The sequence below is a fragment of the Anas platyrhynchos genome, chromosome 3 (genome assembly GCF_047663525.1).
Source record: "Anas platyrhynchos isolate ZD024472 breed Pekin duck chromosome 3, IASCAAS_PekinDuck_T2T, whole genome shotgun sequence".
Taxonomy (NCBI): Eukaryota; Metazoa; Chordata; class Aves; order Anseriformes; family Anatidae; genus Anas; species Anas platyrhynchos.
Genome location: NC_092589.1, coordinates 69,834,111 through 69,859,011, shown reverse-complemented (window position 1 = coordinate 69,859,011; position 24,901 = coordinate 69,834,111). Strand labels below are relative to the sequence as shown.

Here is a 24,901-nt window from a genome sequence, read left to right as displayed (position 1 = left end):
AAAATTTACGCTGTAATCCATGTAGAGAAACTATTATGGGTTGCAGTGCTGCACTATGGGGCCACAGCTAATCTAGGTTTTATCCTGCTGAACTTTATGTCAGAGCTCTAGTAGAATTCAAAAGATGGTGCCCACTAGATCAAGATGCTGCAGGACTGCCATCTCAGGCCACATCTGGCAAGCTGCAAAGACAAGACTTCATACAAAAGTGCAATGACAGCTGCCGGCTTTGAGGTAAACAAGACCTTGGAATAACATATACTTCTGATTTGCTATTTTAATAATAGGTCAGTGCTTTGGCCAAAAAGGCAGGGCTTCAAGTACAGTTCCCTGAGGAGATTCAACTTCCAACTTTCTGCTTCTAACCATCAGGATAAGATGTGTCCTACGTATCTTCAGTTTTAACTGTGTGGTTGCCAAAGTCCAAAGTTTCTTGGACCAGACGGTAGACTCTGGATCCAACCTGCAGATAGCCTGCATCCTGAGAGAAAGAGCAGACATATAACTGTGCTCTCTTATTGCAAAATCTTTTTTTATTTTCTTATTAGCACTTCAGTGCATAGCAAATGGGCTCCAATTCATAGAGAGGGAAGAGACTACACAGGATTAATTCTTTCACATAGGTTCATTTATTACCATGGATTTCATTTTCCTTTCAGCACTAAATGCTAGTGATATCTACCAACTGATAGAGGTAGCTGGTAGGTAATATGAGGGGTAAGTGGCTTTTTATTTCTGTGATTGGTGTTGTTGGCATAGACTACCACTGGGAAAAAAAAAAAAAAGATCAAGGTCCAACTTGTACCAAGCTTTATTTGTACTAAAGGTAAACTCAGCAGAAGGCCCACAGTAGTCTTCTGACTTTGAACTCATTTTTGAACTCATTTGTGTTTTCTGTGGCCAGGGTAAATATGTACAGGTGGAAAAAAATCACCAGTCCCCATGTCTGAAGCTCAAACTTGTATGCCAGGGGGTGTAGCAATTTTGTAAATAACGGAGTTTTGTTGTAAGTTTTCTTGGTATTGGGGATGTGAAGTTCCAGAAGAAAAGATGATCTGACTGTACCACTGGGGGTACGTAAAAACCTTCTTGTAAGCTAATGATATGAGGTTACCTATGTCAAATTGAAGGCGCCAAGAGCATGCCGTGCATGAAATAATTCTGTCCAGCAAAAAGCAGGTAGAACCTGAGAGAAGGCTAAAGCAGATGGATTGAAAATGAGAAGAGCAAGCTGGTCTTTGGGAGCAGTGAGTGCAGCTGGTGTCTGGAAAAATAAATAAATAAATAAATAAGTAAGAAAAGAGAAAAAAATGGAACAAAATGTTTCTTCCTTAGATCGTGATCCTTCCTTCTGACCTCTTGAGTAAGACCATAGTGAAGGACACAGAAGAGTGTTAGAGGGGAAAAATGCTGGAGGAATATCAGAGACTTGTCAGTGTCTTTGGGAAGGGGGGGAGCTACAGTTTGTGAGCAATTTCAATGGACAAAATTGATAAATAGTCAGGAGATGGACTTCCCTTTGTAAGCTACATAAAAGACATTGCTGTCTAGAAAGGTGAATATATCACAGACCGGGTGCATGTCAGGAGTGGTGGAGTAAATATTTTTTCAGTTATTGGTAGAAAAAAATCTTGAGATACATCTCTGTAGCCATCTTCTCATGGGAAGCCCTTGGGGAAGCCACTGCATGGAGTTGCATCAAGGACAGATTAAACCCTGATAGTGTGTTAATGGAGTCACAGGTTCTGTCAGGTTTTTACCTCTATAGGTCTAGTAGATCATCAGGTAGGACAGAGTGGGCATTCACTTAAAAAAACACTGTGATTATGGTGTGTGTTTTTCTCAAAAATTTCAAGCAGCAAATTGTGAAACATGACCCAAAGAACTGTAACAGACAATGCAATGAAGTGTTTCAGTCAATAGGCAACACCAGAAAATGCAACAAAAAGGCCAGTTTAATAGCTAAGGGTTGGGTATTTGAGTTTACCAAGCTAGTATAAATTCAAATATATGAAACCAGATCTATAGCACAGACAGTCAATCTTATTTGCAGTCCAGACATTTAAAGGTCTACCAAAAGAAGCCTCGAGAAATTCACAAGTAGAAACATTTCCATACAATTTAAAACTATCTTTAACACCAATCTATCCTCACTTGGGTTTCTACAACTTCGGTATTGTTAAAGTCAGTGAATATAAAAGCAAACACAAAGAAAGGAACTCACAGTTTACTTTGAAAATTAACTTGTAAGTATCTTGTAAAATTACAAAGAGGAAACTGATGAAATTGAATAGCTCTCAGACAAGGCATGTTTTCTGAATGAGATGCTACAGTATTATTTCTATAACACAGGTGAAAACTGATGTATTTTGTTATTCTAGAACTTCAGGTACATCCATTGACTGTAAACTCCATAGGATGATGAGAGTCAAAACCAGCCTACGTTTCACTGTTCATATCCCAGGTGATTTTGATGGGCAGGGTCTTAATTTTCTCATTAAGTACTTCATCAAACCTTTCACTCTGCGCCACTGTCATCATATTTTTCCAGTCTCCAACGGTGCCTGAGGAAAGAAGCAACAAAGGGGGGTGAGAAGCAGAACATGCACCTGTCTGAAAGCCTGCCTGCTGACAGCGAGCGCTATCCTCACGAAGCTCTTCCTGGCTTCCTCAGCATCTCTCAGCTGCTGGCCCCCTGGGAGAGACTCCATGTGCTCTTCGGAGGACTGACTTCCAAGTCTAGGTGATGTGAATATAGCGCATCATATAGTCCTGTCTCCTCATAACGTTACTCAGCTCACTGGTTGTGTTTTTTAGTGATTCCTTTGAGATCAAATGAGAGATGGGGGGAAGTTTTATCATCCTTAGGAAAATGTGGTAAAATCAGTGATGCCTTAACAATAAAACAGCTCTTATGAATTTAATCATGGCCAACCTGACCTGTCCCTCTGATGATGGGGGCATTCTAGTTAAGTTCATAAGCCCTAGGTACATCTTGTATCAAGAATAGGAATTAGGTAGTTGTTACATTGGACTGCTTCCATTTTACCTTTTCGTAGAAATCTACCCTTGCTTTTGTCTGCGATGTCATCTGGCAGGTTCTCGTAGTTTGCCCTGGGATCTTTCTTCATGTTCTCAAAAGTAGCCTGTCTCACAACGCTTTCTATTTCCTCTTCACTCAGCTTCTTGCCTAGGAAGTTGCAGATCTTCAGCACAGCACTTCTGAGATCCTGCAATAATGTTACTTTGAAGGGTCTTGATGATGCAAAGAACTAAATACAGGATCATAAAAGGGCAAGAATTTGGGTTCAAAAGAGGCCATGTTTTTTATGAGAGCATAGTCTCACTTGCATGTCTTGAGCTCTCGAGTTAGGGATGCTGTAGCCCACTGTGGCAGTGCCCTTTTGGAGCACTTCCTAGGAGGAAGGAGAAATTGCACAAAGGCACGGACAGACACCAAACAGGGAACATTTGGTCAGCAATCTCAGAGTTCCTCAAGTGCCTTAGCAACTGCCTCTTAAGCATTTGTTTCCTTTAGTAGAACTGTTCTTATGAGCACGTTTTTTGTGTTGAAGATACTCACAAAAGCATTGTTCTGTACTATTTCAGTTCTTTTTTTGAGGTCGTGCTGAAGATTACTTTTGTCCTAGTAGAAGATGATCTAACCAATAATTCTTTAGTGGTTGATAAAATCTTGCACCAAAGAGAAAAATATGACTTTATTCTCTCACACGTCTTGATTTGATTCTACACCATGAGGGACTAAGCAATTTCTAATATAAAGTGTAATTATAAAGACCTATCTGAAAATACATTTGTACGGGAAGATAAAACCTTGAATGCAGTGATATAATTGACCTCACCTTTTTCATGTCTTCATAGGTAAGGAAGAGTATATTGAAATCCTCCGCATGGCCATACCAGCCTGCAACGTGATCAATCCAACAACTGGCAATCACTTACCAAGGGAAAATAATTGAGAGAGAGAGAGAGGATGTTATTTACCACTAACAGTAAAACAGTAACAATATCAGTCACTTTTTTGGCACCCACATTATTTTTGAGGATAGGAGCGTAGGTGTTCCTCTCTTCTGTTTTTCCCCAAGGCTCAGAGGGCAGTTATGTCCATAAAGGCATAATGAGTTGGGCTTTTTACAGGGGGTTGAGGGATGCATCCTCACAGCCTATGAGTGACAATTCTTTATGCTCGTGAGACAAATCCCATCTGGTTTCCAGCAATCTGCACTATTACTGGCAGAAGCAAAAACCTACTTCTCTATTTTTCCCGTACCGTGTCTTTTCCTATGGGTTCAGCTCCACTAACCAAGTGCAGAAGGTGTTAAGAGCTCCTCAGTCATAATGACTATATTCTGAATTGGCATCCAACGCAGATGAGACAAGCAGTTTGCACGTTGCTGGGGAGCAGCAACGCCTTGACTATGCTACCACCTTTGGACCCAAGTTAATCAGAAAATGGTGCTAAGCTCAGGCAGCCTCTGCAGCTTTGAATCCAGGTTACAGCATAGCTGAGGGTTCTGGGTACTTGTTATTTATTGATAAAATGAATCTCTATTCAATCTGAGGGCATGGGCCAAGATTTGGACTCCTTAAGTAAGAAAGATATCCTACCTTTGCCAGCTAAAAACCTCTCCATGCAAATATTAAAATCTGGAACTTCCTCTACTATGTTCATGTATTTGGAAAAGTGGTAGTAAGAAACCAGCACATCCTTGGGGTTCCTGGAAACATAAATAATCTAAAAAAAAAAAAAAAGAACACTGGTCTCAGAGATATTACAGGGCTCTGTTATCCCGACCGTCAGTGCAGTTGTCCATAGATGTCCTTACAGTTACCACCAAAAGTGTGAGAAACCAGTCTCAATGTGACAATCATGTTAAGTAAATACTGGAGAATGTCATTTTGCTTACAGGTAGTGCAGCAAGCACACCCTTTGTGGTCATTCAGTGCCTGTGGCTAACTCCTCGTGGGGTCCACGTTACAGTGATACTTTTCACTTGTGTAAGGCAGTCAGGTTGAAATATCAACACTACAAAATCGTTTTAAAATTCTCTTTGAGTTAGCATCAGATTTCTGCAAATACTGCAAGTTCTCATGAGGAAACGTACAATAACTTCTGGTAAATCACAACTCTGCTACAGTTGTATTTTCAAGGTGTATTTCCAGTAAGGATTCCTAGATACAGTACAGGAGAACTCAATGAACTCAAGTTCAAAAGCTCTGAGTTGAAATCACAGACCAAAAAAAAAAACACCTTTCTATGGTTTGATATAATAAGGACAAACTGAATAATGTATTCCAGCAGAGGGGGGAAAGATGCCCCCAAACAAGATTTTCCTGAAATCACAATATGTTTTCTGACATGTGTAGCCTGTGTGATTTTGGTCAATTTTCCCATTCTTTGCTGGGCATCATTTGGATTTCAAATCCTCTTTTCTTCTTAGGAGATTTCTCTTTCAAATTTCACTGGGATTGAGAAGAAAGTGGTGAGAACTCTGCAGTTTTCCACTACCCCTGTATCTGTGAAGAACCTAACTGCAGCATTACAGGCTTGCCTCCACAGCTCCAGTGAGCACAGCTCTGCCACAGGTATCTGCTCACTCGGCCCCAGGAAGCCTCACAGCAGAAATGAGGATGGAAGGGGCAAACGGAGACTGCTGCGAGACAGAATAGCAGAAGCATCTTGTCATGAGATACTTTGCCAGGGAGCAATGCAGGAATTTGTTGAAAGGTGGTTAAGGCAATTCAATGTCAGAACGAGGCAATGCCTGTATGTCTTCAGACTTTGCTGTATGTCCATGTTCAGTAAGTGAGCCTTAGTGTTGTAGACTGGCTACATCTGCTTCTAGGAGTTTTTTGTAATGGAAGAGACCCCCTGAGCTGTGACACAATTCACCGTAAGGAGCCTGATTCAGAAACTCCCAGCCCCGATGAACAAGAGGTGGGTTTCATGTTATTTCTCTTTCTACTGTAGTCCTGTGCCATTCATCAGTGTCAGAGGCTTTTTTTTTTTTTTTTTTTTTTTTTTCCAGACTAATAATTTCACTGGAATTGGAGGTTTTCCCAAGAGTAAGATCAGTCCAAGTCTTTGACCCTGGCAGGTCCTCCTGAGATACACTGCTGCACCACCAATCTCTCTAGCAGTGTTAGGGCAGAGAGATTTGGCAAGAGGAAACAGACCTGATGGGCTCTAGAAGGTCACTGATCTCCCCAAATATATTAGGCTGGTGATATTTATACCAAGGCATGGGGAAATAAAACAGAAAAAAGACAGGATTTGGACCAAATCACTGAGGCAAATTTTCATCATTGTGTTTAAGTACATTGCAAAAATAACATCACTTACACGCCCTTTTTTGTTTCTCAGGTCTCTTGGAAGTAAGTAGTAAGGCAGGTGTGTGGCAAAAACACGAGGCACAGGAAGACTTGTAAAATCCTTATTTTTTATATTGTATTCCAGCCATGGGATTCTGTCCATGATGTCCATATTTTCAGTTCCATTTCGGTGGCCTTCATGAAGTATCAAGCTCAAAATGTTCTGAGTCCACACGGTTCCTGAGAAGAAAACCTTTTTGTTTGAACATTGTTTGATTATTTATTTTAATTTTTATTTAAAGACAGTATATTACCACAAATACAGCCTCTGTACACTTGTAATTCTTTCACTTTGTGAATATAAATACAGCTTTGCATACTGAAGATAACAAACATAAAAGCCATGGCAGGTAACTAAGCCTTCAGTTCTTTCACCCAGCATACTCAGCTTCCACACAAATTGTGTCTTTCCTCAGGTTGTTGTAGCAACATGAGATGTATAATTTCTGTGGTCCACACTTCTAAAACATTTTCATCTGTAAGGGATCTAGAAAGACTTTTGCTTCCTGAATTCCTGAAACATGTTGTAATATGCCACAAAACAAACACCATGCTTAGAAAGCACAAATCGTAATTTCACAGCTGTGATGATGGTCTTACTCTGCTTGGCATCATCAACCCGGGCAGTTTTTCTGCACAGCAGTGGAGCTTCAACAGAAGGATTAGAGGGCACCTTATATAGATAGTGAAGAAGAACAGAAGGGGGGGGACAGGACAGAGGGAAAGATGCGAATGGGAAGGAGACGATATTCTGTGCAATTCGTAACTCAAAATCATCTTCCAACTCTTTCCTGTCACTGGGTGCTACATCACTTTGCAACACAAAGCTCTCACTCCCAAAGATGTGCTCATCTCAGAGCTGTTACAGCTTTGTCCCTTAAATGCTGCCCTCCCATCCAGACCCTCTGCCTACTTGTACGGCTTGATCCAGCACCATCTGATGATGAGCTAGCATCACTTGGGCTTTCTGTCCCCTACCACTGCCACTCAGGACCTCTCCACAGGCTTCTTGTACCTTCAAGAGCTCAGCTTGTTTTGGCCATAGCTTGTTCTGAGCACTGAGTCCAAGAATGAGGTAGACCAACTCAGTTGGACAAAAGCAGGCATCCTGTGTCCTGCTGTTCAGGCCATGGCTATGCAGGATTTGTACTTAATGCTGCACCGCATATCCTCAGAGATGGTTCATGTCTAAAAGCAAAGCTAACAACCTTAGGCACAGCTGCGATTAGGTGGTTGAATAAAGGCAGATTTATTTCCTCTTTGGAAACAGTTCCATTCTTACCTGATTTGGGATAAGTAGCTATAAATATGTCACTGTCTTTGATTTCAAAATTCTCCAGAGAAGCTACGTGCTCGACTGAAGTATTTACACCAAAGTAAAACCCTTTGTACTTGAACATAAACTCTTTTGATGGTTCCATTATTTATCTTTTGTCTCTTATTGGTGAATTAGCTGCAATAAGAAAACATAAAATTATACCTTTTTGTTTTATTGTCATCTCACAGAAAAACAACAAGAACAACAACAACAAAACAAATTAAAAAAAAAAAAAACACACCACCCTACAAAGCCAAACCAAGCAAAACAAAACAAAACTCCAAAGGTGCAATTCAAACAAACAAACATACAATTGGTTCTTGCAAATTCTAGCAAAATTGATTTAACAACAACACACTGAAATTTAACTTTCATATTTTCACAAGAATATCAGGATACATTTCTAAAATTAATTTAAATAGATAAATTTAAGTAGATATATAGCATGATCCTTTATTCAAGTGTATATACAAGTGTATGTTATACACACGTAAAAACTAACATAACTAAAGGTAACCTGTGTAAAAAATCATTTGTCAAATTTTCTCTAGGATTTGAGCAACTACAAAGTTTCCTTTGGATTCTCATCATCTCTTAAACGGAGATGGCTTAACCAAGCTCTCTTTCTAAATGTTTTGACTGAAATTGTGTTCTGCACGTTTTATTTTAATTTATGTCTCCTACTTATTCTGTCTCCTTATCAGTGCTTCTCCCATAGTAAGCATAATTTCTACAAACAGGGATGGGTAGGCATAAATGTGAGTTTTTAAAAATGCCTACTGGTTTTATGACGTATTCTTGTATCTTTATACCATTGCTGCATATTTCCAGAAAAATAATAATAATAAAAAAAATAATCATTATTGTAGGGAAGAACAAGTTCTCTGGGAGATACAGCAAGATTAACAGAGTGAAGAGAGAGACCAACTCTTCTAGCTGAGCATGAGCAAAATGAACATCCAGGTTTGAAGGTTTGGGTTTGTGTCCCTTTGAGCTGAGCATCCATGGATTTCAGCAACTTGAACATCCAGGTCTCTCTCTCTCAAGTGAGCAGATGTACTTCAGACAACATTGTGCTGGTTTTCCCAGCCGAGCTCCACCACAACCGCTCTCTCACTCACCCTCCTCAAAGAGGAGTGGGGAGAAAATACGATAAAAAGGGCTCAAGGGTGAGGAGATCGCACAGTAATTACTGTGATGGGCAAAACAGACTCAGCATAGGGAGATAGTAAGATTAATTGATTATTACTAACAAGCTAGAGAAGTGAGATACAAAGGAAAGAAACCAAAAGCACCTTCCCCCCCATCCACCCTCTTCCACCTCCTCCTCTTGAGTGGCTCAGGGGAATGGGTGAACGGGGGTTATGGTCAGTCTGTAGTGCTTCTTCTCCGCCACTCCTTCTCGGTCACTCTCGTCCCCTGTGCTGTAGGGTCCCTCCCATGGGATGCAGTCCTTGATGAACTGATCCGGCGTGGGCTTCCCATAGGCAGCAGCTCTTCAATAACTGCTCCAGATATGATTCCATACCACAGGGTCCATAGCTGAGGTGCAAACTTCTCCAACCTGAGTCTCCCTCGGGCACCAGCTCCCCCCAGATCCCCTGCACCTGCGTGGTCTCCTCTCCACGAGCTACAGGTCTGGCCCCAAATCTGCTCTGGTAGGGGTCTTCCACAGGCTGCAGCCTCTATCGGTGCAGGTCCACCTGCTCCACCGTGGTCTCCTCCACGGGCTGCAGCGTGGAACCCTGCTCATCCGTGGTACTCCATGGGCTGCAGGGGGACATCCTGCTTCACCATGGTCCTCACCACAGGCCGCAGGGGACTTCTGCTCTGGCGCCTGGAACACTTCTCCCCCTCCTTCTTCATTGACCTTGGTGCCTGCAAGGCTGTTCCTCACTCCTCTCACTGTCTCAGCTGCTGTGTGGCGCAGCGTTTTTTTCCCTGTTTTAAATATGCTCTTACAGAAGCACAATCTCTTACTGGCTCAGCTCTGGTCAGCAGTGGGGCCATTAACTAACATGGGGCAGCTCCTAGATCCTTCTCACAGAAGCCCCTCCTATTGCCCCTGCTACCAAAACCTAGCCACATAAACCCACTACAAACATACAAGCCTTAGGAGAAATGACCTGAGCAAGTCCATTTTCAGACTTGGATATCACAACCATTATTTTATTTGGGTTGAAAAATATTTGGAAAAAGAGACATTTCAATCAGGAGTTTTATTCAGGTTGCTGTTCCCTGCCTTCCCCCTTGCAAAGTATAGGTGATACGTCCTTTGTCTTCTCTGCCTGCAGTGTTTGCCCTTGCCTCATCACCTGGCTATTTACTGTAGCTCAGTTTTGCCAGATCAGCAGCTTACGCAATTCCCACCGGCCAAGTGACCTGGGTTCATCGTGGCAGACAGTTCTTGCAAATGAGGCCACCAATATCATCCTTTATTGCCCAGCTTCTCTCCTGTTTAGGCTCTCCTGCTCTGTGAGCTCAGCTGGCCACAGGATTGCCCAGCAGTGTTTCTTGTGACGTGTCTGCCAAGCCTTAGCCAGGTACCTCGAGAAACACCCTTGGACTGCCCCCAGTGAGGCAGTGCGTGTGCACGGACACCACCCACGGGGCCTGTGCTGCCATTGGGCCCTGGGCGGCTGCTCCACCAAAAGGCAGGTGCCAAAATAAAGCAGCAAGGGGCACACAAGCTGCTTCTCCGGGTAACCTCCTGCCATGGTATAACCTCAGGAGGACACACGGATGTCCCTCAGGCTGGTTCCGTGGCTCAGCCTGGGGCTGATGCTCCCTGCTCCCCTCCAGCTGCCCACCACCAGCATCTGTAGGGGAACTGCACGCCTAGTTGATCTCAGCCACACTGCTGGAACAGCCAAGCAAAAAGTTTCAATTTTATCTATTTTTTTATATTCCTGGGTTCTTTCATAGAGCCAGATTAAATAACCGATGAGTCATTAACTGCACCAGAAACAAGGCTGAAGAGAAGTAGCAGCAGTAACCCCACTTAGAGACTGAGGAATTGGTACACAGTTGAATTCAAGTCAGTATTTGAATCTGGGAAAGTCCTAAGAATGCAAGGATATTGGAAATGAGTGAATATTTTTATGGCTACCTAGAGGAAGAATGAAGAGTTTCTAAGAAAGTAAAGGAAGACATATTCCATGCATAGTACACAGAAATGTTACATTCTGTAAACAAAACAAAAGAAAATGAAGAAAAAACAAAAAACATATTTTTCTTTCTTACACATATATGAAAATGCAATAAAAAATATACGAGAAAAAATAGTCTTGCATCTTTGTCTGGAGAGCCTATTCATGGTCTAGCATATCTGATGGGAGAAGAAATAGACATTCAAATATGCTCTTACCAGCCAGATATGAATCTGAACAATGTGTCGAACATTCTGCCTGCAGTTGCAGACATAGAGGTGTCCCCTGATTCACCTCCTGCACCCGCAGTGACTGTACACTTCAACTCTGCTCATTTGACTGCCTCACAGCCACAACCCCAATCCCTTTGTGAATTGTACAGAAAACCGATGTAAAACTCATCGTCCTGCACCAGCTGTCAGACACCAGCTCCTCACGGCTGAACTCCTGCCCACACAGCCCCTGTTCCTATGCATCTCCTTCCCACAGCGCTTCTCAAAATGTTCAACAAAAGAGGTCCGTGCACAACTATTCTCGTTTTACTGGCAGGGTAGTATAGCATCATTCAACTCACAGATCTACAGTTGCAATAATTAATTTCAGGCACACTTACCTTCTCTGCTGTCTTTCTGGTGCCCACGGAGATGTGTGTTATTCCTTTCCCGTTCAGTGACCACAAATACCTCGAGAGAGGTTTGAGGTTTCCTATTAACCAAGGCGTGCACCCACAACCACCCTGCTCTTTGGCTTCCATTCAACATTTGCTTATCTCTAACACAGAGATTAGAGAACTGACATAACCCATGAAAAGGTTAAAGCAGTCCTGAGAGACTGGTGAAATTATTTAGATGCTTGATTTAATTTTTGTTCCTCTTTTTATTGATAACATTATTAAGGAGGAGTAGAGAGGAGCAGAAGTTAATACAAACTTGTATTTGTATTTGTATTTGTATTTGTATTTGTATTTGCATTTGCATTTGTATTTGTATTTGTATTTGCAATTGTATTTGTATTTGTATTTGTATTTGTATTTGTATTTGTATTTGTATTTTATTTATTTTTTAACTCCACTCCCACTGAACTTTTGCCCACAGTGGTTTTACCTCAGACTTTGAAGAGACCAGGAAAGAGACGGGGTCGAACCAGTCAAACCTAGAAAGGAGCAGAAGTTAATACAAACTTTTACTTTTTCTTTTCTTTCTTTTTTTATCAGTCTAATTCAGTGTGCACAGGTACGACAATGAAATGGAAGGGATATAGATCTTTCCCTCTTGGCATTTCTTTCTTAAAGGGACTTAATTTAACTGTGTATGTATAGTATTTGTGGAAATAAGACACTTCTTTTTTATTTGGAAAGATTTTAAAAACTTAGAGTCAGTGCTTAGAGGAATAAAGAAATTTTGAACTTTAAGGTTTAGAAATTCCATATGCAAGATGAGAGATTTCATTCCAGAAATAATTTAATGATATATAAGATCACCTGCTCGTGCCACTTGAGAACATCTGTTTAGGATGATCTGATCTAACATGTTTCAGTAGTCATGTCTTTTTCTATTCAAGATGAATAAATAAGCATTTCTAATAGACAGAAATAAATGTTCAAGTACCCTATAAATGCTTTTATAAATTAACCATGTGCCTTTGTTCCTACCATCCTCTATTTGATCTTTTTAATTTTGGCACCTAAGAACTGCAGAGAAGCGTCTAGGTTTCAGTGATGATGTATGTTTCAAAGCAATAAGCAGGATCTGTGTTCCAGCAGACATGACCAAATATGCTTAAAACCCTTGTAAGCTAATGGGATGTTAAATCTGACTTTTCCAAAGATGCAGTTGGATTGAAAGCTTCATAGTGACCGTGTCCAGCTTCCTGTGCAATTGCTAGTGTACTTTAAAATGCTGTTCAACACTGAATTTAATTTTCTTCTGCTATGCCTCATTTCAGCTGCATTCAAAAAAAATAAAAATAAAAAAAATTACTTTCCACTGTCAGTTTATATGTTTAAAACTAGGATATTTTTCATAAAAACAATGATTTGGTCCTCCTTAAATCTGGACTGAATTCAAGAATACTGTGTAATCTGTGCAAAATGTGGTAATCTGGAAAAGTTTTCTAAGTCACTGATGATACAATAGTTATCTAAGTGAGAAAAACGAGTTTCTTGCTAATGGTATTCCTAGATTAATGGGGTTTTCTATTCTGTTTTCACATTAATATTTTTATTGTTTTTTACGCAGAGGATGTGTTGTTTAAAGTTACAACTCTCAAGTTAAAATGTAGAAATGTATTTTTCATTGTTACTTGCATCTTTTGTTTCCAAGCAGAGGTACTAAGGATTGAAATAAAAAAGAATTGTTTAAGTCCATTTCTCCAAGTCTTTGACAGACATTTCATAGACTGAGCTTTTGATTTGTTTAACTTTATTATCCATTAACATCTGTGAAATAAAAGGGAATTTGACTGATAGTGCTAGTGAAATCTGCCAACTGATAGAGGTAGCTGTTATCAGTGGGCTGCGGAACACTGTGTGGGTAGCATGACAAGTATGTGGCTTTTTATTGCTATGATTGGTGTTGTTGGCATAGTCTACCATTGGGAAAAAAAAAAAAAGATCAAGGTCCAACTTGTACCAGGCTTTATTTGTACTAAAGGTAAACTCAGCAGAAGGCCCACAGTAGTCTTCTGACTTTGAACTCGTTTATGTTTTCTGTGGCCAGGATAAATATGTACAGGTGAAAAAAAATCACCAGTCCCCATGTCTGAAGCTCAAACTTGTATGCCAGGGGGTGTAGCAATTTTGTAAATCACGGAGTTTTGATGTAAGTTTTCTTGGTATTGGGGATGTGAAGTTCCAGAAGAAAAGATGATCTGACTGTACCACTGGGGGTACGTAAAAACCTTCTTGTAAGCTAATGATATGAGGTCACCTATGTCAAATTGAAGGAGCCAAGAGCATGCCATGCATGAAATAATTCTGTCCAGCAAAAAGCAGGTAGAACCTGTGAGAAAGCTAAAGCAGATGGATTGAAAATGAGAAGAGCAAGCTGGTCTTTGGGAGCAGTGAGTGCAGTTGGTGTCTGGAAAAATTTAAAAAAAATAAAAATAAAAAAGTAAGAAAAGAGAAAAAAATGGAACAAAATGTTTCTTCCTTAGATCGTGATCCTTCCTTCTGACCTCTTGAGTAAGACCATAGTGAAAGACACAGAAGAGTGTTAGAGGGGAAAAATGCTGGAGGAATATCAGAGACTTGTCAGTGTCTTTGGGAAGGGGGGGAGCTACAGTTTGTGAGCAATTTCAATGGACAAAATTGATAAATATTCAGGAGATGGACTTCCCTTTGTAAGCTACACAAAAGACATTGCTGTCTAGAAAGGTGAATATATCACAGACCGGGTGCATGTCAGGAGTGGTGGAGTAAATATTTTTTCAGTTATTGGTAGAAAAAAATCTTGAGATACATCTCTGTACCCATCTTCTCATGGGAAGTCCTTGGGGAAGCCACTGCATGGAGTTGCATCATGGACAGATTAAACCCTGATAGTGTGTTAATGTGTATAGGAGTCACAGGTTCTGTCAGGTTTTTACCTCTATAGGTCTAGTAGATCATTAGGTAGGAGAGAGTGGGCATTCACTTTAAAAAACACTGTGATTATGGTGTGTGTTTTTCTCAAAAACTTCAAGCAGCAAATTGTGAAACATGACCCAAAGAACTGTAACAGACAATGCAATGAAGTTTTTCAGTCAACAAGCAACACCAGAAAATGCAACAAAAAGGCCAGTTTAATAGCTAAGGGTTGGGTATTTGAGTTTACCAAGCTAGTATAAATTCAAATATATGAAACCAGATCTATAGCACAGTCAATCTTATTTGCAGTCCAGACATTTAAAGGTCTACCAAAAGAAGCCTCGAGAAATTCACAAGTAGAAACATTTCCATACAATTTAAAACTATCTTTAACACCAATCTATCCTCACTTGGGTTTCTACAACTTCGGTATTGTTAAAGTCAGTGAATATAAAAGCAAACACAAAGAAAGGAACTCACGGTTTACTTTGAAAATTAACTTGTAAGTATCTTGTAAAATTACAAAGAGGAAACTGATGAAATTGAATAGCTCTCAGACAAGGCATGTTTTCTGAAGGAGATGCTACAGTATTTTTTCTATAACACAGGTGAAAACTGATGTATTTTGTTATTCTAGAACTTCAGGTACATCCATCGACTGTAAACTCCATAGGATGATGAGAGTCAAAACCAGCCTACGTTTCACTGTTCATATCCCAGGTGATTTTGATGGGCAGGGTCTTAATTTTCTCATTAAGTACTTCATCAAACCTTTCACTCTGCGCCACTGTCATCATATTTTTCCAGTCTCCAACAGTGCCTGAGGAAAGAAGCAACAAAGAGGGGTGAGAAGCAGAACATACACCTGTCTGAAAGCCTGCGTGCTGACAGCGAGCGCTATCCTCACAAAGCTCTTCCTGGCTTCCTCAGCATCTCTCAGCTGCTGGTCCCCTGGGAGAGACTCCGTGTGCTCTTTGGAGGACTGACTTCCAAGTCTAGGTGATGTGAATATAGCGCGGCATATAGTCCTGTCTCCTCATAACGTTACTCAGCTCACTGGTTGTGTTTTTTAGTGATTCCTTTGAGATCAAAGAATAGATGGGGGAAAGCATTAAAAGTAACACCTCTTTTTTTTTTTTTTCTTCTTCTTCTCTGAGTGCACCACTCTTTAACCTCTAGAGCTCTCGTCCTACACTGTGCATCAGGACATCCTAAGAAAGCCCAGGATGCCTTGTATTTACCTTGAGGGTAGTTGATAAAAGAGGCTATGCTCATACTGTGAAGATGACTCTTGCCTTGAAAAGTAAGAAAAAACATCTGTGAAGGAGGGCTGCACTGTTTTCAGTCTTAAATAGCTTCTCCTGGTAGACCATCACTGTTCAAATCAATTCACTCTTGTGTCTAGATGGTAAGTCTCTTGGAGGCCTGGAAGTACCACTTTTTTTTTTCTTTTTTTTTTTCTTTTTTTTTTTTTTTGTCTGGGAGATTCTCTTCTCCCCAGTGAAAGCTACCTATCCATTTAGCAAATTGCTCATAACCATGTCAGCCCCCAGTGAGAACCAAGGGTAACCTTACCGCTGGTTCAGCACAACCCTCAGATCTTCTCTGATATCATGCAGGCCTTCTGCAACTTCTGTTGCAATCAGTAAAACACAATGTTTTATCATCCTTAGGAAAATGTGGTAAAATCAGTGATGCCTTAACAATAAAACAGCTCTTATGATTTTAATCATGGCCAACCTGACCTGTCCCTCTGATGATGGGGGCATTCCAGCTAAGTTCATAAGCCCTAGGTACATCTTGCACCAAGAAGAGGAATTAGATAATTATTACATTGGACTGCTTCCATTTTACCTTTTCGTAGAAATCTACCCTTGTTTTTGTCTGCGATGTCATCTGGCAGGTTCTCGTAGTTTGCCCTGGGATCTTTCTTCATGTTCTCAAAAGTAGCCTGTCTCACAACGCTTTCTATTTCCTCTTCACTCAGCTTCTTGCCTAGGAAGTTGCAGATCTTCAGCACAGCACTTCTGAGGTCCTGCAATAATGTTACTTTGAAGGGTCTTGATGATGCAAAGAACTAAATACAGGATCATAAAAGAGCATGAATTTGGGTTCAAAAGAGGCCATGTTTTTTATGAGAGCATAGTCTCACTTGCATGTCTTGAGCTCTCGAGTTAGGGATGCTGTAGCCTGCTACGGCAGCAAGCTGCCTTGGGGAAAAGAGAAGTTGCACAAAGACACAGGAAGACCCCATAGAGTATTAATTTTCGTTAGTGGAACTGTTCTGAGAATATTTTTTTGTTATTCACAAAAGTCTTGTCCTATAATATTTCAGATTTTTTTTTTTCACCAAATTCTTTTCCTGTACTATTTCAGAAAGTTTTATGTATTTTTTTGTTGTTTGTTTGTTTGTTTGTTTGTTTGTTTTGGGATGGTACAGAAGATTACTTTTGTCCTAGTAGAAGGTGATCTAACCAATAATTATTTAGTGGTTGATAACAATCTTGCACCAATTAGAAAAAATTCCTTTATTCTCTCAAAAATCTCAATTTGATTCGGTTCCATAAGGGACTAAGCACTTTCCAATATAAAACATAGTTATAAAGAACAATCTGAAAATGCATTTGATATTGGAGGAGAAAACCTTGAATGCAGTGATATAATTGACCTCACCTTTTTCATGTCTTCATAAGTAAGGAAGAGTATATTGAAATCCTCCACATGGCCATACCAGCCTGCAACATGATCGAACCAAGAACTCGCAAGCACTTATCAAGGGAAAATAATTGAGAGAGAGAGAGAGAGAGAGAGAGAAATGTTATTTACAGCTATCAGTAAAACAGTAATGATATCAATCATTTTTGGGCCTGTGCAGTATTTTTGGGGAGAGGAGCATAGGCATTCCTCTCTTCTGTTTCATTTTCCCCAAGGCTCAGAGGGCAGTTATGTCCATAAAGGCATAATGAGTTGGGCTTTTTACAGGGGGTGTGGGATGTGTGCTCACAGCCTATGAGTGACAATTCTTTATGCTCATGTGGCAAACCCCCTCTGGTTTCTGGCAATCCGCACTAATACTGGCAGAAGCAAAAACCTACTTCTCTATTTTTCCCGTACTGTGTCTTTTCCTATGGGTTCAGCTCCACTAACCAAGTGCAGAAGATGTTAAGAGCTCCTCAGTCATAATGACTATATTCTGAATTGGCATCCAACGCAGATGAGAGAAGCAGTTTGCACGTTGCTGGGGAGCAGCAACGCCTTGACTATGCTACCACCTTTGGACCCAAGTTAATCAGAAAATGGTGCTAAGCTCAGGCAGCCTCTGCAGCTTTGGATCCAGGTTACAGCATAGCTGAGGGTTCTAGGTACTTGTTATTTATTGATAAAATTAATCTCTATTCAATCTGAGGGCATGGGCCAAGATTTGGACTCCTTAAGTAAGAAAGATATCCTACCTTTGCCAGCTAAAAACCTCTCCATGAAAATGTTAAAATCTGGAACTTCCTCTAGTGTGATGATGAATTTGGAAAAGTGGTAGTAAGAAACCAGCACATCCTTGGGGTTCCTGGTAACATAAATAATCTGCAAAGCAACAGGTACACTGGTCTCAGAGATATTACAGGGCTCTGTTATCCCGACCATCAGTGCAGTTGTCCATAGATGTCCTTTACAGTTACCACCAAAAGTGTGAGAAACCAGTCTCAATGTGACAATCATGTTAAGCTTACAGGTAATGTAGCAAATCTTCTCTTTGTGGTGTACTTTCTGTAGGTACTCATGAGGAAATGTACAATAATTTATGGTAAATCAAAATTCAGGTACAGTGTTAACAGCATTCATGCTCTGTGACCTGAACTGCTGTTCCATGGTGCTGGTGCCAGAGGCAGCATACAGAAAGATTGTGAATGACAAGGGGGAGCCCCATCGTCCTAAAGGAAATCCTTGTTACAGTCAAGGGTTATTTTGGCTCTTGCTGACTTCTGCCTCAGGCAAACACTGGGCACCTCCAGTAAGATGGGAACCCTCCTGCCTCTCAGATGGGCACATTGCCCTTACGAGGTTACAGGTGTTTGCAGGGAGAGAGAAAAACCCTGCTCTCAAACTGCATTTCTAACTGGGTAAAATTACTGCATTAGACTCCTGTTAACTGAAGAGTTCTCTGATTGCCTTTAGCAAAACAAAATTATTATTTCCAAGGTGTATTTCCAATAAGGATTCCTAGATACAGTGCAAGAGAACTCAATGAACTCAATTTCAAAAGCTCTGAGTTGAAATCACAGAGAAAAAAAAAATACAAAAAACCAACTTTCTATTGTTTGATATAAAGTAAGAACAAACTGAATTATGTATTCTAGCAGAGGGGGGAAAGATGCCCCCAAACAAGATTTTCCTGAAATCACAATATGTTTTCTGACATGTGCAGCCCGTGTGATTTTGGTCAATTTTCCCATTCTTTGCTGGGCATTTCAAATCCTCCTTTCTTCGTGGGAGATTTCTCTTTCAAATTTCACTGGGATTGAGAAGAAAGTGGTGAGAACTCTGCAGTTTTCCACTACACCTGTATCTGTGAAGAACCTAACTGCAGCATCACAGGCTTGCCTCCACAGCTCCTGTGAGCACAGCTCTGCTACAAGAATCACTGAGGCAAATTTTCATCATTGTGTTTAAGTACATTGCAAAAATAACATCACTTACACGCCCTTTTTTGTTTCTCAGGTCTCTTGGAAGTAAGTAGTAAGGCAGGTGTGTGGCAAAAGCACGAGGCACAGGAAGACTTGTAAAATCTATATTTTTTATATTGTATTCCAGCCATGGGATTCTGTCCATGAGCTCCATATCTTCTGTTCCATTTCGGTGGCCTTCATGAAGTATCAAGCTCAAAATGTTCTGAGTCCACACAGTTCCTAAGAAGAAAACCTTTTTTGTTTGAAGATTGTTTGATTATTTATTTTAATTTTTATTTAAAGACAGTATATTACCATTAATACAGCCTCTGTACACTTGTACTTTTTTCACTTTGTGAATATATATACAGCTTTGCATACTGAAGATAACAAACGTAAAAGCCATGTCAGGTAACTAAGCCTTCAGTTCTTTCACTCAGTATACTCAGCTTCCACACAAATTGTGTCTTTCCCCAGGTTGTTGTAGCAAAATGAGATGTTTAATTTCTGTGGTCCACACTTCTAAAACATTTTCATCTGTAAGGGATCTAGAAAGACTTTTGCTTCCTGAATTCCTGAGACATGTTGTAATATGTCACAAAACAAACACCATGCTTAGAAAGCACAAATCGTAATTTCACAGCTGTGATGATGGTCTTACTCTGCTTGGCATCATCAACCCGGGCAGTTTTTCTGCACAGCAGTGGAGCTTCAACAGAAGGATTAGAGGGCACCTTGTATAGATAGTGAAGAAGAACAGAAGGGAGGGGGGACAGGACAGAGGGAAAGATGTGAATGGGAAGGAGACGATATTCTGTGCAATTCATAACTCAAAATCATCTTCCGACTCTTTCCTGTCACTGGGTGCTACATCACTTTGCAACACAAAGCTCTCGCTCCCAAAGATGTGCTCATCTCAGAGCTGTTACAGCTTTGTCCCTTAAATGCTGCCCTCCCATCCAGACCCTCTGCCTACTTGTACGGCTTGATCCAGCACCACCTGATGATGAACTCAGTTGGACAAAAGCAGGCATCCTGTGTCCTGCTGTTCAGGCCATGGCTATGCAGGATTTGTACTTAATGCTGCACCGCATATCCTCAGAGACAGTTCATGTCTAAAAGCAAAGCTAACAACCTTAGGCACAGCTGCGATTAGGTGGTTGAATAAAGGCAGATTTATTTCCTCTTTGGAAACAGTTCCATTCTTACCTGATTTGGGATAAGTAGCTATAAATATGTCACTGTCTTTGATTTCAAAATTCTCCAGAGAAGCTACGTGCTCGACTGAAGTATTTACACCAAAGTAAAACCCTTTGTACTTGAATACAAACTCTTTTGATGGTTCCATTGTTAATCTTTAGTCTCTTAGTGGTGAATAAGCTGCAATAAGATAATATGAAATTATAACTTCTTGTTTCATTGTCATCTCACAGGAAAAGAAACAAGCAAACAAACAACAACAAGTAAAACCCCACCTCCCTACAAAACAAAACAAAACAAAACACCAAAAGTGTGATTCAAACAAACAAACAAACAATTGGTTCTTGCAAATTCTAGGAAAACTAATTTTGCTACAACAATACACTGAAATTTAACTTTCATATTTTCACATTAACATCAGCCTATTATCTCTACTAATAATAACAACAACAAAAAAAGATATATAGCATGATCCTTTATTCACATACAAGTGTATGTTATACACACGTAAAAACTAACATAACTAAAGGTAACCTGTGTAAAAAATCATTTGTCAAATTTTCTCTAGGATTTGAGCAACTACAAAGTTTCCTTTGGATTCTCATCATCTCTTAAATGGAGATGGCTTAACCAAGCTCTCTTTCTAAATGTTTTGACTGAAATTGTGTTCTGCATGTTTTATTTTATGTATTCTACTTATTCTGTCTCCTTATCAGTGCTTCTCCCATAGTAATTTCTACAAACAGGCATAAATGTAAGTTTTCAAACATGCCTACTGGTTTTATGACATATTCTTGTATCTTAATACCATTGCTGTATATTTGCCAGAAAAAAAAAAAAAAAGAAAAAAAAAAAGTGTTGTGATGGACAGGGAGGAGTGAACTCTTTGGGAAAAACAGCAAGAGAAGCAAAGGGAAAAGACTCTTCTAGCTGAGCAAGAGCAACATAAACATCCAGGTATGAAGGTTAAGGTTTTTGTCCCTGCTACTGTCTTTGAGCTGGACATCCATGGATTTCAGTGACTTGAATATCCAGGGCTCTCTCTCCCAAGTGAGCACATGTACTTTCAACAATGTACAAGCCTTAGGAGAAATGACCTGAGCAAGTCCATTTTCAGACTTGGATATCACAACCATTATTTTATTTGAGTTGAAAAATATTTGGAAAAAGAGACATTTCAATCAGGAGTTTTATTCAGGTTGCTGTTCCCTGCCTTCCCCCTTGCAAAGTATAGGTGATACGTCCTTTGTCCTCTCTGCCTGCAGTGTTTGCCCTTGCCTCATCACCTGGCTATTTACTGTAGCTCAGTTTTGCCAGATCAGCAGCTTACGCAATTCCCACCGGCCAAGTGACCTGGGTTCATCGTGGCAGACAGTTCTTGCAAATGAGGCCACCAATACCATCCTTTATTGCCCAGCTTCTCTCCTGTTTAGGCTCTCCTGCTCTGTGAGCTCAGCTGGCCACAGGATTGCCCAGCAGTGTTTCTGTGTGATGTGTCTGCCAAGCCATAGCCAGGTACCTCGAGAAACACCCTTGGACTGCCCCCAGTGAGGCACGTGCGTGTACATGGACACCACCCACGGGGCCTGTGCTGCCATTGGGCCCTGGGTGGCTGCTCCACCAAAAGGCAGGCGCCAAAATAAAGCAGCAAGGGGCACACAAGCTGCTTCTCCGGGTAACCTCCGGCCATGGTATAACCTCAGGAGGGCACACGGATGTCCCTCAGGCTGGTTCCGTGGCTCAGCCTGGGGCTGATGCTCCCTGCTCCCCTCCAGCTGCCCACCACCAGCATCTGTAGGGGAACTGCACGCCTAGTTGATCTCAGCCACACTGCTGGAACAGCCAAGCAAAAAGTTTCAATTTTATCTATTTTTTTATATACCTGGGATCTTTTATAGAGCCAGATTAAATAACCGATGAGTCATTAACTGCACCAGAAACAAGGCTAAAGAGTAGTAGCAGCAGTAACCCCACTTAGAGACTGAGGAATTGGTACTCAGTTGAATTCAAGTCATGACAACAAAGCTGGGGAAGTCCTAAGAATGCAAGGATATGGGGAATGAGTGAATACTTGAGGGAATACTTTTATGGCTACCTAGAGGAAGAATGAAGGGTTTCTGAGAAACTAAAGGAAGAAACACTAGAAGACACGTTCCATGTAAACAGAAATATTTCTTGATCTTATTCTGTAAATAAATAAATAAATAAATAAATAAATAAATAAAGGATCTCTTGTTTGGAGAGCCTATTCATGGTCTAGCATATCTGATGGGAGAAGAAATAGGCATTCAAATATGCTCTTACCAGCCAGATATGAATCTGAACAATGTGTTGAACATTCTGCCTGCAGTTGCAGACATAGAGGTGTCCCCTGATTCACCTCCTGCACCCGCAGTGACTGTACACTTCAACTCTGCTCATTTGACTGCCTCACAGCCACAACCCCAATCCCTTTGTGAATCGTACAGAAAACCGATGTAAAACTCATCGTCCTGCACCAGCTGTCAGACACCCAGCTCCTCACGGCTGAACTCCTGCCCACACAGCCCCTGTTCCTATGCATCTCCTTCCCACAGCGCTTCTCAAAATGTTCAACAAAAGAGGTCCGTGCACAACTATTCTCGTTTTACTGGCAGGGTAGTATAGCATCATTCAACTCACAGATCTACAGTTGCAATAATTAATTTCAGGCACACTTACCTTCTCTGCTGTCTTTCTGGTGCCCACGGAGATGTATGCTATTCCTTTCCCGTTCAGTGACCACAAACACTTCGAGAGAGGTTTGTGTGGTCACATTTCCTTTTTAACCAAGGTGTACACCCACAACCACCTTGCTGTTTGGCTTCCATTCAACATTTGCTTATCTCTAACACAGAGATTAGAGAACTGACATAACCCATGAAAAGGTTAAAGCAGTCCTGAGAGACTGGTGAAATTATTTAGATGCTTGATTTAATTTTTGTTCCTCTTTTTATTGATAACATTATTAAGGAGGAGTAGAGAGGAGCAGAAGTTAATACAAACTTTTATTTGTATTTGTATTTGCATTTGCATTTGCATTTGTATTTGTATTTGTATTTGTATTTTATTTATTTTTTAACTCCACTCCCACTGAACTTTTGCCCACAGTGGCTTTACCTCAAACTTTGAGTTCCAGTAGTTCCATAGAACAACCTGAATCCACTGCCCTCTATCTCAGTGGGGTCGAACCGGTCAAACCTGGTCTCAGACAAAAAATGGACTATTTGGATTCAACACATGCATGTGCTCCTGTTAAGCTTTTCTGTGAGATAAACTGAAACAAAATCTTGCCTGAGACCTTTCTCACTGCAAGTTGCTTGCCTGCCAACCATATCCCAAAAAAAAAAAAAAAAAAAAAAAAAAGAACATTTTGTTCCCCGGTATTGTTCTGTGTTTTGTGTAGGATTACTTTTTAACCTGGATCAATTCCCCAGGTAGTGCCTGAACTTGCACAACAGATCAGTCAGGTTGGGCAGCATGAAGATGGGCTAGAAAGTGAAGTAGGCTTTCTTTTTCATCACAGGGGAAAGCCTGAAGCCAAAAGATTAGGCCTGCTCTGCTTTGCTTTCTGCTCCAATCAGGCATTCCTCTAGTATTTTGTAACTGCAATTTCTTCTCTATGTGGTTAATAATAGTGAAAGGCAACAGCTATTGATCCCAAAACTAGGCAGGGAGTTGCTCCACAGGCATTCTGAAGTACCCCAAGAGCACCAGCTATGGACACACATCAGCTTTGTGATGTAGCTGAGGAGCCAAGAAGTGTGAGGTAGGGCAAGAAGCAGCATTCTCCAGTGAAAACAAATAGCCTGTAAAGCTACTTGGTCTTTGGACAGTTGGTGAGAGTGGAAAACATACAAATCCCAAAGATATTTTAAAGTGTCAGCATCCTGAATTAGGACTTGTCCCTTGTCAGTAGCTCTGAATCACAGTCTATCTGCATGTAATTGTACATAATCTCCATGTGCACTATCTGTTTGGGGACAAATAGTCCATTACAATATTAATGATTAAACATGGGATCCAGATACCTGACATATACTTACCTTATAGGTACAGTTGCACAAAGTTCGGTTTGAGACTGTCTAGGAAAGTAAATTTATGGTTTATTGTATAGTTTAAACAAAACCAACATTCTCAGTGCCATTAACATCTGCCTCTTAAGTCCTTCTCTGTTTGCTTCCCCTGGTACTTTCACACAATACATTTCGGTTCATTCTAATACTAGCTTGCCTTTCACAAGGTGTTACTAGTAAACTGGTGGACCTAAATAAGCACCCAAGTTTCCTAGACACACAACAAAAAAAGAATCATCTCCTGCCTACTGATACAGTAAAGTTAAAAAGTAAAGTGAATGCCTAAGTTAGGCACATAAAATCCCCCAAAAAACTTTCATATATTAGTGCAAAATACATTCAACACATCATAGCAAAAAGACCAAATTAGGCCACTTCAACCCTCATTTTATGTATGTGTATAGGAACAGATTGTTACCCCACCAACTGAGAAAAAAAAAAAAAAAATAAAGTTTGTACTATATTCCTTTGTTTTAGATGTTCTTCAGGTACTATGACACCCCATCAATATTCTTGCATTG

General features: G+C 40.6%; 2 protein-coding genes across 3 annotated transcripts; both read right to left on the bottom strand.

The window, feature by feature from the left end:
• Nucleotides 1-1,937: 1,937 nt before the first annotated feature.
• Nucleotides 1,938-11,625, bottom strand: LOC139998540 (amine sulfotransferase-like). Its single transcript, XM_027454671.3, has 7 exons — nt 11,474-11,625; nt 7,676-7,846; nt 6,365-6,573; nt 4,630-4,756; nt 3,864-3,958; nt 3,050-3,230; nt 1,938-2,564 (listed from the first exon to the last, which is right to left on the bottom strand). Exons 2-7 carry the CDS (start codon nt 7,812-7,814, stop codon nt 2,440-2,442), a joined length of 876 nt encoding a protein of 291 aa, XP_027310472.3. The 5' UTR covers nt 7,815-7,846; nt 11,474-11,625; the 3' UTR covers nt 1,938-2,439.
• A 3,267-nt stretch (nt 11,626-14,892) lies between these two features.
• Nucleotides 14,893-23,223, bottom strand: LOC113843254 (amine sulfotransferase). Of its 2 annotated transcripts, XM_038176603.2 has the most exons (8): nt 22,987-23,223; nt 22,221-22,322; nt 20,296-20,466; nt 19,118-19,326; nt 17,878-18,004; nt 17,099-17,193; nt 16,280-16,460; nt 14,893-15,245 (listed from the first exon to the last, which is right to left on the bottom strand). In XM_038176603.2, the coding sequence occupies exons 3-8, from the start codon at nt 20,432-20,434 to the stop codon at nt 15,121-15,123; spliced, it is 876 nt and encodes a 291-aa protein (XP_038032531.2). In that variant the 5' UTR covers nt 20,435-20,466; nt 22,221-22,322; nt 22,987-23,223; the 3' UTR covers nt 14,893-15,120. The 2 variants fall into 2 exon arrangements, with proteins under 2 accessions (XP_038032531.2, XP_027310473.3); XM_027454672.3 differs by lacking the exon at nt 22,221-22,322 and having other exon boundaries at nt 22,987-23,219.
• Nucleotides 23,224-24,901: the final 1,678 nt, after the last annotated feature.